General features: G+C 39.9%; 2 protein-coding genes across 7 annotated transcripts in view; one reads left to right on the top strand and one right to left on the bottom strand.

The window, feature by feature from the left end:
• LOC124616977 (zinc finger protein 454-like) overlaps nucleotides 1-10,080 on the bottom strand; it is a 54,824-nt gene extending 44,744 nt beyond the window's left edge. Inside the window, exon 1 of one of the 4 annotated variants that reach the window (XM_047145228.1) lies at nucleotides 9,501-10,080. In XM_047145228.1, coding sequence (XP_047001184.1) covers nucleotides 9,501-9,656 — 156 coding nt within the window. In that variant the 5' untranslated portion in view covers nucleotides 9,657-10,080. Of the gene's footprint in view, nucleotides 1-7,270; nucleotides 8,032-9,230; nucleotides 9,445-9,480 lie in introns of those variants that run through there. The other 3 variants (XM_047145229.1, XM_047145231.1, XM_047145230.1) reach the window with 3 other exon arrangements.
• Nucleotides 9,999-16,503, top strand: part of LOC124616941 (probable E3 ubiquitin-protein ligase HERC4) — a 208,849-nt gene continuing 202,344 nt past the window's right edge. Inside the window, exons 1-3 of one of the 3 annotated variants that reach the window (XM_047145226.1) lie at nucleotides 9,999-10,114; nucleotides 10,573-10,738; nucleotides 10,814-10,924. In XM_047145226.1, coding sequence (XP_047001182.1) covers nucleotides 10,106-10,114; nucleotides 10,573-10,738; nucleotides 10,814-10,924 — 286 coding nt within the window. In that variant the 5' untranslated portion in view covers nucleotides 9,999-10,105. Of the gene's footprint in view, nucleotides 10,473-10,572; nucleotides 10,739-10,813; nucleotides 10,925-16,503 lie in introns of all 3 variants that reach the window. The other 2 variants (XM_047145225.1, XM_047145227.1) reach the window with 2 other exon arrangements.

Here is a 16,503-nt window from a genome sequence, read left to right as displayed (position 1 = left end):
CAATTCCCCCTTTCTAAATAATTTCCCTGCAAAAATGGTCTGTTAATTTATGGTCTTCTATGTTTAATACATAAATCCCTGTCATTATATGGTACTCACTATGAACATAATACAATGTACATCACATAAATAAGCACATAGTTTATGAACTTTGCTAAAAACTTTCTCTTGCATCATGGTAAGCTTATTTAAATAAATTCCTTTTGTGTGTAACACATCATTTATCTTGATTTCTTTTGAAGCAGTTTGTGTGAATCAGGAATATAGCCTAGAACATGCTTACCTCTCATGCCTGTTATCACAGGAATTATACCACTGGTGAGGGTGCCCCCTCTGTTCAGCTAATCTACACTTCTCCTCCCATTAAGGTGTAGGCTACCCCTTGAGTATCCCCAATATCAGCTATCAGTGCAGAACCAATGTGAGCCACTCCCCAGTTCAGTTTCTAGTTCACTTGCCTGATAGTTTCATTCAGACAGTGTTCATTGTGCCACTGCAGAACCTCAACAAAGCCCAGACTTGTGTGTGAGATTGCTGCATTTTGCTTCTTCAGTTCACCCCTGATACTAATTATATTCTCTGTTCTTGGCCACGTTGTCTATTTCTCTTCACTCAAATCCCCACTCAGTGCCTCAATAAACTCTTATTATCTGGCCAAGGTTAGCATGAGGATTTATAATATTTGTGATGTGGTACTCATACATTAGTTTCTCCTTCAGCTGTTGGTCTAAATCTGTCTCATGTCTGCTACCTAGTAGCAAGTCCTTTCTTTTTCTACTTTACTTAGTTTCCAGCATGTCACAAAAATTCTTATGATTGGTCTGCTGCACCTCTCCTTCTTGTAGAGCTGAAAAAGACTCCTCCCTAGAGCTGAAAAAGACTCCTCCCTTTTCTACAGGTAAAAGGTTATACTTGTTCTTCAGCTCTTTGATAACTTCCCTACATCACCATATTTCATACAGGGGAGACATTTTAATTGCTCTTTTTCTGTTACCTTCTCCCACATCCCACTCCCCCCTTTCCATCAACACCTGCCCCCCTCAACAGCTAATTCAATTTTGTGGCCTCTGTTTTTGCCTAAAGGGTACAACAGTTCACCTCTTGTTCTGCAATCTTCCTGTCCTTCTACACACAACCCACATATTCATGGGCGGCCTTCATGAGGAATCCCTTCTACTGTCCAACTTAATTAGCCCCAGTGAAATTGTGTTTCACAATCCCCAAATACCAATCCCAAATTATTAACCAACCTATGGTAGCATGGGCATTTGTCACCCATGGTCTTACTGTTATCAACATTTACATAGATACATGTGTGTTGTGTGCATTAGTGACTTCTTGTAGTTGTGTTTACACTCAATAGGTGGAAATAAATGAGACCTATGGTCATTACTTGTAACACTGCAACATGGAAGTGCCTTTGTTATTCAGAAGTATGACACAAAGTTCCTTTGGACATACACACACATCTGAATGAACATGCATTCAGCAGCTACAGCTGTTACGAAATACATGAAGTGTATTCACAGTTGCAAGAATGGACAACCTTCAGCTGTATAATGGAATGACAACAACGAAAATTTGTGCTGGTCCAGATCTGGAACCTGGACTTCCAGCTTATCTCAAGCGGTCACCTTACCAAGCACAACTCATGGCCAGACCCAAACTTCCCTACATCACCATATTTCATACAGGGGAGACATTTTAATTGACAGTCACATGTCCGGTGTCAGCAGATAAATATGATATTGCAGTAACTGCACTGTTCAGGAGTGCAGTGCAAAGTGTCTTCAGACAAGTATGCATGTCTGAAGGAACAGGCACTGCGGTGACTACAGCCGCTATGAAATGCATGTCCAAAGGAACTTTGCATCATTCTTCTGACAACATGGGCACTGCAATACTGTATTTATTCACTGATACTGGGCAAGCAACTTTCAATTAAAATGTCTACCTTGTACTAGAATATACATGGTGAATATAACAGTACAGGGCACTGACATATGATTGACGACTTATGGAAGTCTGGGTCAGGTCGTGAGTTGCATTTGGATAGCCCAATTGTACGGCAGTTGCTTGCAATAAGTGGAAACCTGGGTTTGAGTCCTCGTCTGCCACAAATTTTCAGTTGTCATTTCATTCTACAGCTGATGGTCTTCCATATTCGCAACTGTGAATACATTTCTTGTATTCTAACAATGAATAACCTTAATTCCTATATATAAAGATTAAGTACTCCAATACTTATCTTTGTACATGAAATAGAAATGAAAAAAAGTTTTTGGAAGATATTGTATCAATTGGAAAAAAGGGGCTAAGCTGTCGTAGGAAGTGGAGTACTGTTCATATTACAAAGACAACATTAATGAATTAGTACTAAGTCACAGGGCACAGCACCTGTAAGTTGAAGAGTGCCTGACTGTGTGTCTGTGCGTGTGTGTGTGTGTGTGTGTGTGTGTGTGTGTGTGTGTGTGTGTGTGTGTGTGTGTGTTGGGGGGGGGGGGGGGATGGTGTTGACATAGATGTAAGTTGTCACACTGGTGATGAAAAGGAAAGTTTCAGCAAGAGAGGGGCTGTGATACGAGGAGACTTCAAAAGTAAAATACACATTAATATGGCAGGCCAAATAACTTTTATTGAATACTTCAATCTGACAAAGATACATCACACTGTTTTTCAACACATTCATCAACAGTCTACAAACAACAATCAGAACGTTCTATCAATCATTCAGTTCCTTGACAATGAAAATCTTTTCCTCGGACATGGAGACATTTGAGAACCATCACATGACATCATCACCGGAAAAATCCCTTTCTCCCCAGATGTTCTTTTCAGGCTGCTGTAAAAATGGAGGCCATATGGTGCAAGATTTGGACTTCCAATCAACATCACCCAGGTCTCTATGGCTTTGGTCAAATCACTGGCATCATTTTACAACAGCTGGATGCAGTATTGCATTTGGTCCACACATCAGCAGAACTGAATGGTGAACTTGTGTTCAATTTATAAATTTTGCCAACACGAATCATACTGTCCCATGTACTTCAACTGTGAAGTTCATTTCCAGCTGCCACACCATTTCAACAACACATTGTGATGCATCTGTTATCTGTGTTGTAGCAGAACTATATCTGTCGGAAACCCAGAACACGTACATTTTCCTGAGAAAGCACCACTACTGTTGCACAATGGTCTTAGTATAGGACATCATGCGTAAAATTTCTGAAGTCTCCATGTATATTTCAATTGTTCTAGAAAGGTGTTGATGTGCATTATGTAGGATAAGTGGCACTCTGTGGCAAGTTTGAGATGATACCACCAGAGCTGAGGTGCGCTCACTTGGAAGCTGATACATATAGACTGCCAGGATTGTTAGTTGTCTTTGTGTATATTAGGTAGTAGATAAAAGGTAAGAGTCACAGATTAGGAGTGGTAAGGAGTACTATGAAGGCAGCTGTGTGACTGTATGTCAAAACATCTTGGAGCTGACAAAACCCCTTTGCTATACATTCCACTTGATCCCGTACCTTATTGGCTTTTTTGCACAATGAGTATGATGACAGAATGGTCTACCATCAGATTGTGGATGGCAATGACTCTGTAAGTGGTATTTTAAATTAAGAATTTATTTTTATGGAAAGTCTGGGAGAGGACGATGAAAGTGAGGGATCTGTGGAATGTCTAAAGAGGATGGATCTGAAGGAGAAGTGGGAGTTGGGTCTGAATTTATCCAAGCATATGTGTTGTTTTTTGGTTGGGACTGGGTCCTTGCCATCCTAACTTCTGCAAAATCTTTACCATAAGATGTTCCCAGACCAGCATCCTGTCAGCAAAATTATTTATAGAATGCAATTTTCACTGTTCTGTGGAGTGTGCACTGATATGAAACTTCCAGACAAATTAAGGATACTACGGAGACATGGCTTAGCCACAGCCTGGGGGATGTTTCCAGAATGAGATTTTAAGGCTGTGAGGACGGGTCGCGAGACGTGTTTGGGTAGCTCAGTTGGTAGAGCACTTGCCTGCAAAAGGCAAAGGTCCCAAGTTCGTGTCTTGGTCCGGCACACAGTTTTAATCTGCCAGGAAGTTTCATATCAACGCACACACTGCTGCAGAGTGAAAATCTCATTCTGATACGAATGGTGCTATATTTGTAGCATAGTCAATATAAAATCTTACGGGGATACTGTCTGCGCCAGATGCCTTCCTGGGGTCTAAGGATCTTAACTGTTTTACAATCCCAAATACACTAAACACTATGTCAGCCATCCTTGCGTTTGTTCGATAAATGAAAGGGGGAATGGTGCTGCAGTCCTCTACTGTAAACGAGTTTTTCAAAGCTAGGTTTAGAATTTCGGCCTTCTGTTTATCATAATCCATTACATTACCCATACTGTCTGCAGTAGAATATACTGAATTATTTGTAGCGTTCGTAGATTAAGTATGACCAAAATTTTTTTGGGTCTTTTTAGAATCTGCAGATAAAATATTGCTTTCAAATTCGTTAAAAGAATCTCTCATTGACCTTTTGACAGCTGCTTTCATTTAGCATAATTTCTGTTTGTCAGCCGGACAGTGACTACGTTTAAAATGGCTGTGCAAAATTTTCTGCTTTCTCAGCAACTTCCTAATATGTTTGTTGAACCAAGGTGGATCCTTTCCCTCCCCTATATTTTTGCTAGGCACATATTTCTCTAGTATGTGGTGGACAATACCTTTAAATTCTGACCAAAGATGCTCAATATCGTTGTGTCCCGTGGTGAATGCTCGGAGCTGATTATGAAGATATTCATTAATAACACTTTTATTTGCTTTCCCGAACAAGAAAACTCCATGCTGCTTCTTTGGTTCTTTTGCAACTTCCACTGACATAGAATCCACAACGACCTTATGGTAACTAATACCTTCTACTAGATTACCTTCTTCAAAAAGATCAGGTCTGTTTGTCGCCAAGATATCTAATACGTACCCACCTCGAGTTGGTTTTCTAACCAATTGCTCGAGGTTGTATGTTGAGAGCACTCCTAGAATAACTTCACACGGGTCTTTGCTTCTGCCCCCTGTGATAAACGTGTGATTTTCCCAGTCAATGGACACCAGATTAAAGTTTCCACATATAAATAATGGATAATTTGGATATTTATTTCCTATGTACTCAAGACTTCCCCTGAAATGTTTTGCGATGTTTGTTGCAGATGCTGGTGGTCTGTAAAAACATCCTAATGCAATGGTCACTCCTTGTCTGATCGACAGCTTTATCCAGACTATTTCACAGTCCGACCCAGTATTGATCTTCACTGCGTTTAAACAGCTTTTAACTGCAATGAACATACCACCTCCCATAGCATCAGTCCTATACTTCCTAAACATTGTCCAATCTGAGTTCATAATTTCACTGCTATTTATGTCTGCTTTCAACCAACTTTCTATACCTAATACAATATTGGCATTACTAGTGTTTATTTCAAGAGTAACTTGAGGATTTTGCTACAGACACTTTGACAATTTACTAACATGAGATTTAGCATATTTAAATCCTTTGGAATGACCTGTTTAGGCGAACTCACAATTTTTACAGTTGGCACACCCACATCAGTGTCATGACTGGTAATTTTTCAGGCCAAAGGTTTGTTTCCCGTGGGGAGGAACCTGATCTAAAGGATTAGGGCACTGCTGCGGACCAGAGGACCAGTCTGTCGCACCCAGTGAGTTCCAGTTTGTCATCCAGTGAGGCACTGAGTCGGAGTCCGAGTTGGAGTCAGTCACAGTCACAGCCTCTAGCTCAAAATCAGGCAGCACACAGAGACCAGAGTAGTGCACATAGCAGACTTGTACTTCACCAGCAGTGAGACTAATGTGGACTATTACAGAGAGCTTGTACAACAACGACCATCTTGGTTAAATATTTTTCTATTCTTATGAATAGAGAACCCAGTTAATATATATGTGCAGATTGTGTTATAGATAGAGGATAAGGGCCATCAAACATTCTCTCCTTGATTCTCATGGTACAGCTCTAGAGAGACAATGAGACAACATAAATGATGGTGACGAGTATAATTCAGAAGAAAATTCTGCTTGCTTCTCTTGTGTTTTAGCTTGCAGGTCTTTTTTTTTTTTTTTTTTTTTGCTGTGTTCTTGCATGTATTCCAAAAGCGGAGCTGCAGAACTAATGAATTTTCTCTTTTCAAAGGCTTTTCTTGCTTTTTTGCTGTAACGTATTTGCGTAAACCATGGCTACCCTGCCCCCTCCACCTCCTGACCCTGTGCCCCCCCCCCCCCCCCCTGCTGCAAACAACCAATGTGATGGATCTAACACAAGTTTTTTAGTTTCAGAACCAACAAATTGCTGCCTTGATGACGATGGTACAACAACTTCTGGCTGCACAAGCAGTGTTGGCCGCACAACAACAACAGCCCACTGACCGACTAGAACAAGAAGTGATGTCGACCAGCATACCAATGTTCCAGATATTTAATGACATAGAAGCAGAATGGCTTGAATACCTGACACAGTTCCAAGCTCACTGTGCACTCCAAACGAACTCAGTTATGATAAAGTAATCACTGCATTAACTCAGTACTATGACCAGCAAGTCCAAGTAGCTGCAGCCAGATATCAGTTCCCTTGATTGCAGAAAAAGCCAGAACAGACGTACGGTCAGACGTGTACAGAATTAATGGGCATGACTAGGAAGTGTAAATTTAGGTGTAGTTGAGGCAACTTCTACAGTGACTTAATGATTAGGGATGCTATAACATTCAATGTCACAGACAGTAGAATACAGGAACAGATCCTAAAGTACTCAGATCTATCACTTCCACAAGTGTTGAAAATCTCAGAGTAATATGATTCAGGTGCCAATGAGTTTGAACAGGCCCTGATTTGTAGGGTCAAGTGACCCGTTGCTCTTGAGCGCCCCAAGCAGCCACAACAATGAGAGTGTACACAGCAGCACGGACAGCCATGTAGACAGATAAGCAGGCCTGTGAACTTAGTAACATCTTGCACTAGATGTTTTGCACCCCATAAAAAGACAGGATTGCCCATCACATAATGCAAAGTATTACACGTGTGGAAAGAAAGGCAATGTCCAAGCAGTTTGTTTGCAATGGCAAAAAACTGCCAATTTTGCCCGCTCTCAGGGGAAAAAAAAAAAAAAAAAAAAAAAAAAACCAGGCTTGTGCACATGCAGTGAACATTGTATTTTCCAAACCTACAAAAGGTTCTGACAAAAGTAAGATTAAGGTTGTGTCTCATTCTCACCTTAGTGATGTGCAACGATGTCCAAACTATTTGTCTGATTATGAATTGCTGGCTGCCGTGAGAACTTTCAGTTAGACACAGGTGCCTCAGTCACTTTGCTTAATCATGCCACGTAAAAACAGCTAGGCTCACCATGCCTTTCTGAATCTAACAAGCACCTCACTACTTACATCAGACAGGAAATTCCAGTGCTTGGACAGTGTAGTTTGCCTGCAACTTACAAATCTCATACTAGGACAGTGTTGAAATCAAGGTACAGTGAGAACATTTTCAGATTAGATGCATTTCATTTGTTTGTGCACACCATCCAAGACAATGAACTTTCCATATTGGCTTGTGATCCAAAAGACAAGTGTTGCTAAGTTGCTTAAAGAATTTTTAAACTATTTTCAGAAGTAATGGGAAAAGCTAATAACCTCGTAGTGCATGTGACACTGCAAGACAATGCACAGCCTACATTTTTTCATGGTCACCCCATTCCAATTGCTTTACGAGACAAAGTAGCCAGTGAACTGAAAGAATTGCAAGATAATGGTGTAATTGCCAGTTGATGGACAGGTCCACTATTTTTATTGCCTAAGCCTTCTGGTTGCATTCGTATTTGTGTTGACTTGAAGTCTGGTCAACCCACAGATGGTTAGTTGACACTTATTCATTACCCCGCCCTAAGGAATTCATGGACAGGCTTGGCGCAGGATGTTAGTTTCCTATGACAGATATGCATGATGCCTACTTGCAAATTCCATTGGATGAAGAATCACAGAAAGTGTTTTTTGTAAATAAATACTTAGGATCGCATTTGCCCATTGGTGGTGCTTCCGCACCTGCCATTTTTCAACGTTACTTGGAACAGCTGACTGCAAGAGTGCTGTTTTGTTCAAACTACCTTGACAGTATCGCATCTCAGGCCATATGCTAGAGGAACACATTGCTAAATTACGTACTCTTTTTTAAGTGTTGTCAGAAGCAGGACTCCAGTGACATCTCAAAAAGTGTGACCTTTTCCAAACTGAACTACAGTACTTCATTCATGTGATAAACAGTGCCCCATTCCAATCTCATTTGTTTGTAATCCATGACCTGCCTATTCCTCACAATGTGTCTGAACTGCAGTCAGTACTAGGTGAGATGATGTACTACATTCTGTTCATACTGAATGCCGCTCAGATTGCAGCTCCACCGCATTGCTTGTGTCGCAAAGACTGTCAAGATGCATTTCAGAAACTCAAAAATGCTTTGCCTAGTAACAGATGTTAAGTGCATTTTGACCCTGCTAAGCCCATAGTTTTGCAAGCTGATGTTTCTTGCTATGGAATTGGCGCAGTGCTTTCACACAGAATTGGTGCACAAGACAGACCTATTGCAGTTGCCTCAAAGTTGCTCACGCAAACTCAGTGCAGTTATTCTAAAACTGAAAAAGAAGTTCTTGCTATTCTGTATGGTGTGATAAAATTCCATCACCATTTGTATGGTCTTATGTTCTATATAGTGACAGATCACAAGCCTTTGCAGTCCTTGTTTTATCCATCAAAGCTGGTTCCTACATGCACTGCTCAAAAATCGCAACATTGGGCTTTACTGTTTTTTGCAGTACCAGTATGAAATTGTGTACACACCTGCTGCAAAGCAATGCAATGCAGACACCCTATCTCGCCTTGGCCCAGACTCTGATTTTGACGCATCTGTCGCATCTTGTTGCCACATCGATGCTCAGGACTGTAAATTGCTTGAATCTGAATAAAAATATCTGCTCACATAACCAAGAACATGGTTTTAGAGGAATATGGGTTATCTTCACTAGGAAAATCGGCACTACACCTCCAAAAAAGGCACTTAACTTTCACTGCTTCATAAAAATGCATCTCATATTAAAAACTTTTTCCACATTCACAGAAACATTCTCTGAAGCTCGCAGGCTAGCTCTCAGTAATGGACGAACTTAACAGGCATGTCCACTCACCGCTCCGCAACTAAGTTGGTATATTACTAATCGAATCCTGTTACTTCATTTCACAAGTCTGCTACGTTCCAATTATACGTTTTCACTTTTCGTTGGTTTTCAGTGTTAATTATTTCTTTAAGTGTTGCAGGTCTTGAAGAAATACTATACATACTAATAGTTATAACACGTAATTATTGTACTAGAGTGGGTACATAATATTCTAGCATCAAATGAATGCTGTGGTTGAAAAGTATGAAAAATAACCTACGTCCACTTTATATGACCAACCTGCACTGACGCACATGCCATTATTTTCACTGACAGCGGAATATCTTCATCGTCCATAAAAATACAACGCCTGTCACCATCGCTGGATAAACAAAGTCGGCAAATACCACTTAGGTCTTTCAATTTTATTGGTTTTCTTCGACTGTACGTCTTCATGGATATTTTACACGACAACTACGCACAACACATATAAATAGATGGCATACAGAGTACTTTCTTAAGAAATCGCACAGTTTTTTCAAAACGAAGTATATAACAACTCCCAATAGATGAAGTTTCACCAAAACACTGCTGCATTTCGTACTCGCAACTCAATTCGTAGCTCACGCAACAGTTTATCGTTTACATTACACACACGTAAAAATGTTTTCAAATAGTTCACACCTTATGTCACGTCAGAGGGGTGTAATACTAATTACAGTTTATTTACACTACAGCTCTCATTAAAAATGGAAACTATCCGACTACAAATGCGTAAGTTTGTCGTTGAGTACGGCGACGGCTGTCAGCATAATCTCTGACCGCCATGTGTGGGGAAGTTATCGTGTAATGATGAGAAGCATGTACGTGAACGTCATAGATTCTGGACTGATCGTTTCCTGAGAATGGATTGGGTACGCAGATAAATTTGACAAATGAAAAGTTGTACAGCTTGTATACACAAAAGGAAAGTTCTGGCACAGAAGATATTTTAGCACTGATATCATTACAGAGTTGTCACAATTCTTGTAAAATGTTAGTGAAGAGTAGAGAAATCTCCCGTGTAAACATGAGACTAACTAATTTATTACAGTAACTAGAAATTTTGACAGAAATATGGAGGAACATGCATTGGTAATTATTACATTGAGTAGCACAGTAACAATTTTAAGAAAGTAATGACATATGAATCAATATTTGTATAGCATAAATTACACATATACGAACATATAAACAAACATGCAAAGCTGACGTTCGTGCATACCTGATCAAGTGAGTGGGACAAGTGCAAATTTATGTTGATGTAACAGTTTAAATTTGGAGAACAGTAGTTGGAATTTTATGTGATATCTTATTAATTTAATATTTGCAGAATTTCACGCTTTCAAGAGCTAACAGTTGCCCTGACAAATTAGTGGGAGATATGTTCTGCTGGGGGAATACAACACACGGTGAACTGGGATTAGGAGGACTAGAGGAAGAGCAGATCCTGATACCAAGAGAACTGCGATTTTCGAAAGCTACTTGTGTAAAACAAGGTTAGTCTTGAACATATTCAATAAAAAATAAGTTGCTCTTGACAGTTGCGATAAAATTTATGTTACTGATTTCAGTTGCTTGCGGTTACAATCACACCCTACTGTTAACATCAGATGGACAACTATATTCATGTGGAAACAATGACCATGGGCAACTTGGCCACAACAAGCCTTGCAAAAGACTTGGTGAGTTTTTGAAACCAACAGCTAATATTTTTGTTGGCTTGGTATGAAGTCAAATCTTCAACAGATCTTGATAAGATTTCAAAGCAGTGTAAATATTGACAACTTGCTTTGGATATCAAAAAAATGTAAAATTGTACACTTCACAAAGTAAGACTGCAGTAGCCTCTGAGTACAGTATAACTGAGTGAAAACTGGAATCGGTCAACTTGAACAAATATTCTAGGCCATAACAGTTCACGATGATACAAAATGGAGTGATCACGTAAGCTTAATCGTAGGTGAAACATGAGATAGACAGCTCCCAATTGTGCTAATTCTATCTGTGCAAATAATTTTGCATTCTCAAATAGCCAACCATATTTCAATTTTGCGTAGCAGTTGGGTAATCACCTTGTTGCCAAAAAAGATCAGAATCTCTGTTCATGTAGGCGGTAACACCATGAAAACAATGCTACATTTTGGATTAGATTAACTTTAATTTCAATTGATCCGTATTGAGGAGGTCCTCCAGGATGTAGAACATGTCAGAAAAACAATAATACATGACAAATATTTACAACTGAAACAAATAAGCTAATGTACCTTCCACATGTTCCAAGTGGAATGATCATCATTCTAATGAACACTATATGGAAGAATCATTTTACAAACACTCATTTACTAAGATCATGTTAGGTATAAAGCACTGAATTTAAAATTTGAAAAATGGTTTTTTATGTATGAGGTAATAAACATATATAAGCTGTTGGTTTGAAAAAGTGATACATTTTTGAATAAATATATTGGGAAGCAGTAGTTAGTATCCCTAGTTCCCTAAATAGGCTTCTGCAGGATGTTCTTGAGTTCACACTACATATACCTCTTATTGCACATTTTTGTGCCTGGACAACTTTAGCTTGGCTTGATGAATTACCCCAAAAAAATAATCCCATATGACATTATGGAATGAAAGCAAGCATAGTACGCCAGCTTTTTCATTTTTATATCCCCTATGTGTGACACAATTCGCGTTGCAAATGGAGGTTTGTTAAGACACTTCAGCAGTTCTGTGGTGTGCTCCTCTCAGTTGAATTTATTATCAAGCTGTAATCCCAAGAATTTAACACTGTCCACTTCTATCTGCTTGTCATCATATGTTAGGCATGTACTCGTGGGAGACCCCTTACAAGTTCTGAACTGCATGTAGTGTGTTTTTTCAAAGTTTAGTGACAAAGAATTGCCTAGGAACCAGTGATTAACGTCCACAAATATTTTATTAGCTGGTCTTTCTTAGACTACACTTGATTTGCTGTTTATTGCAATGTTTGTATCATCGGCAAGCAAAACAGATGTGGCATCTGGTAATGTTACTGATGAAACGTCATTGATACACACAAGATCGAACTTTGGACTCCACATGTAGGCCTAATGAGTTCCCAGTCGGATGATGCCTGATAGCTCAATATGTCTCTCTTCCTAATAATGCCCTTTGTTTCCTGCCAGAGATAAAAGGTTTGAACCATTTTGCAGCATTTCCTGTTACACCATAATATTCTAATTTACTTAAAAGGATATTGTGATTTACACAGTCAAATTCCTTTGACAGATCACAAAATATACCAGTTGCCTGCAATTTTTTGTCTAGTGGGTTAAGTACATTTTCACTGTAAGTGTAGATAACCTTCTTAGTATCAGAACCCTTTAGAAATCCGAACTGCAACTTTGACAGTATGTAAAAAGATGGTTATAAAGTCAATTGTACATTACCTTTTCTAAAATTTTTGAGAATGCTGGCAAAAGTGAAATTGGATGGAAGTTGGATGCTATATCTCCCTTCTTAAACAATGGCTTAACTTCATCATATTTGAACCATTGAGGAAATATTCCACTGATAAACATTTTTTGTAGCTGTAGCTGATTCTGTGACAGCATCTATATATGTTATTTTCACAGTGAAGCTCAGTGAAATATTCAGAAAATATTATGATTTTTTGGCAAAAGTAGTTCATAAATGATAATTATTCAGTGATATTAGTGTTCGAAATAATGCAGTGTAGTGTTAAGCAAGAGCCTGATGCTTAGATGTTACGAAAAATGAAATATGTAGAGAACAGTTAGTAAAAAAGTTTTCATTGAGGAGGGATGTCATATGATTTTTAAGAACAGGTGGTTTGAATTAAATAATTTCATTATTTAGGATAAGTTGACATTTGGTAATGTGTGCTGTTGCAGAAATTGCTTAGCTTCATAAAAAGGTACTTTGGCTTTAGGAAAGTGTCTGATTCCACCTGTCTGCTTTGACCTATGATGTCATCAATATGGCAGAAATGCCTACCTCCATGTGTATGCAAAATGGCTATGATGTCGTCTCCACGTACATGTGCCAACAAACGTGAATAATAGTAAAAACGACACAGGAATTTCTCACTCCAGCAATAAAACAAAACTAACAGGACAACTGTAGGAAATAGATCGTTTATAGCGGGGATACACTGAATAGGTAACAGTACAAAACATTAAATCATCCCAAAACAAATATTATTAAAAAAAAATCTCAACTTACAACACAATGCTGCAGCCACAAAACATTTCACTCAGCCTATATCGCTCAAACGAAGCCCACGATACAACCCATATCTCCATTTCTGAGAAACGTAATTGGCTATTTCCTTTGACCAATATATTGCAAACGAACCTCTTGATGCCAAAAAACCGACACTTACAAACTTGAAAAGTGGAATTGGATATTTCTCATGACCATTATAGCTCAAATGTAGCTCTCCATATCTGCTACTTGCAAACCACAAAAACTAACTACAAACTCACACATCTACATAACTCACAAAAACCCAACAACTCGAAAACCCAAAAATCCTCATATTCACTAGGTCAATTAAAACACAGCTAATATACTGTAAATATAAAACAGACAAAACATCACAATTACTATAGAATAAAACCAAAACAAAAATTATAAGGGGCCATCAAGTGAAACCCGGTCACTAAAGTAAAGTAACGGTAACAATTTTATTAACTCAAAAATATAGTTATTCACAGTACACATACTCAAAAATAGTCACCAAAACTGTTGGCACATTTATCCCATTGCGACATTAGCCAGTCGATTCCATCCTTGAAGAAGCTAATAGGCTGCTGTTGGATCCAGGTCTGAACCCAGTCACACACTTCGTCCTCCGTTGTGAATCGATGTCTGTGAATAGCTTGTTTCAGCGGTAAAAACACATGAAAATCGGAAAGTGAAATGTTGGGACTGTATGGTGGATGTTCCAGCATTTCCTGTCGAAACTGCTGCAATGTCGTCTTCACCGCATTGCCCGTGTGTGGGTGGGCATTATCATGCAGGAGGATAACGGCATTGGACAACATGCGTAGGCATTTCGCCTTGATAGCTCATCTAAGGTTCTGTAAAGTGGCTTGATAACTCTGGGTGTTGATGGTGGTTTTTTCATTCCAGGAACTCGACAAGCAGTGTCCCCTTTTGGTGAAAAAATGAGGACATCATGTCCATATCAGAACTGTTGTGCACTGCCTTTGATTTCTTTGGAGGTGGTGAAGTTGCATGTGTCCATTGCTTGCTCTGAGGCTTGCTTTCCATTTCAAAATGGTGAAACCATGTTTCATCACCTCTGACAATATGCGACAGAAAGCTGTATTCCTCCTCATGATAACTTTGCCACACTGGCCCTGTGCAGCATCAAACGGTGCGCACGTGTCAGTCTCTCTACCGATAGATTGTACCACCATACCTGCAGTTACGTGGTGCCACCTTAGGTGTAAGGTAAAGGTAGACACACTGACCAGGTTTCATTTTAATGAACCCCATACTTACCAACAAAAGCCTCCTAACTAATCAGAGCAAACAGAAACACAAAACACAGAAACAAATAAGAAATATCAACAATAACTCACTGAAAACACTTTCAAATCCACGTTACAGGACTGACTAGCCACAGTCAAATAAACCCAAGTTACCACAGTGATAAACAAGACTAAAATGAACCCAAATACCATGCATTAAACTCAGCACTTCAACATTCCCTACCAGATGATCCCATCAAATACAACGCAGCATCCACAAACATGAACTAACTCAAAAATACTGCACCATAGCGACGTCAATCACCACAGCACCATTACCTCACGGGTCAAAGCAGATGGATGGAATTGGATGATTCCAATGACCCGCTTCTCTGCCTCCTCTATATATATATATATATATATGAATCTGCTCCAGTCCGGAATCCCTGAAGCATCACACCAACAACCTGACAACAGCTTTTGCATCCCGCAACTACCCTCCCGACCTGGTACAGAAGCAAATAACCAGAGCCACTTCCTCATCCTCTCAAACCCAGAACCTCCCACAGAAGAACCACAAAAGTGCCCCACTTGTGACAGGATACTTTCCGGGACTGGATCAGATTCTGAATGTGGCTCTCCAGCAGGGATACGACTTCCTCAAATCCTGCCCTGAAATGAGATCCATCCTTCATGAAATCCTCCCCACTCCACCAAGAGTGTCTTTCCGCCGTCCACCTAACCTTCGTAACCTCTTAGTTCATCCCTATGAAATCCCCAAACCACCTTCCCTACCCTCTGGCTCCTACCCTTGTAACCGCCCCCGGTGTAAAACCTGTCCCATGCACCCTCCCACCACCACCTACTCCAGTCCTGTAACCCGGAAGGTGTACACGATCAAAGGCAGAGCCACGTGTGAAAGCACCCACGTGATCTACCAACTGACCTGCCTACACTGTGACGCATTCTCTGTGGGAATGACCAGCAACAAACTGTCCATTCACATGAATGGACACAGGCAGACAGTGTTTGTTGGTAATGAGGATCACCCTGTGGCTAAACATGCCTTGGTGCACGGCCAGCACATCTTGGCACAGTGTTACACCGTCCGGGTTATCTGGATACTTCCCACTAACACCAACCTATCCGAACTCCGGAGATGGGAACTTGCTCTTCAATATATCCTCTCTTCCCGTTATCCACCAGGCCTCAATCTCCGCTAATTTCAAGTTGCCGCCACTCATACCTCGCCTGTCATTCAACAACATCTTTGCCCCTGCACTTCTGCCTTGACTGACATCTCTGCCCAAACTCTTTGTCTTTAAATATGTCTGCTTGTGTCTGTATATGTGTGGATGGATATGTGTGTGTGTGCGCGACTGTATACCCGTCCTTTTTTCCCCCTAAGGTAAGTCTTTCCGCTCCCGGGATTGGAATGACTCCTTACTCTCTCCCTTAAAACCCACATCCTTTCGTCTTTCCCTCTCCTTCCTTCTTTCCTGATGAGGCAACAGTTTGTTGCGAAAGCTTGAATTTTGTGTGTATGTTTGTGTTTGTTTGTGTGTCTATCGACCTGCCAGCACTTTCGTTTGGTAAGTCACATCATCTTTGTTTTTATATATATATCACACACACACTGCTTCATTCGCAAATGGAAGATAGCTAATAATAAGTTATTACCATAGTCATTGTGTACTGATGGTCATTTCTTTCCCTACTTTACTTCCACAGTAGTGCTTCACAGCACTAAACACAGGATGAGAATTACACTTTGATAAGTA

This window comes from Schistocerca americana, chromosome 1 (genome assembly GCF_021461395.2).
Source record: "Schistocerca americana isolate TAMUIC-IGC-003095 chromosome 1, iqSchAmer2.1, whole genome shotgun sequence".
NCBI classification, from domain to species: domain Eukaryota; kingdom Metazoa; phylum Arthropoda; class Insecta; order Orthoptera; family Acrididae; genus Schistocerca; species Schistocerca americana.
The sequence above is the reverse complement of the archived record's forward strand: the minus strand, read 5'-3'. Positions and strand labels throughout refer to the sequence as shown.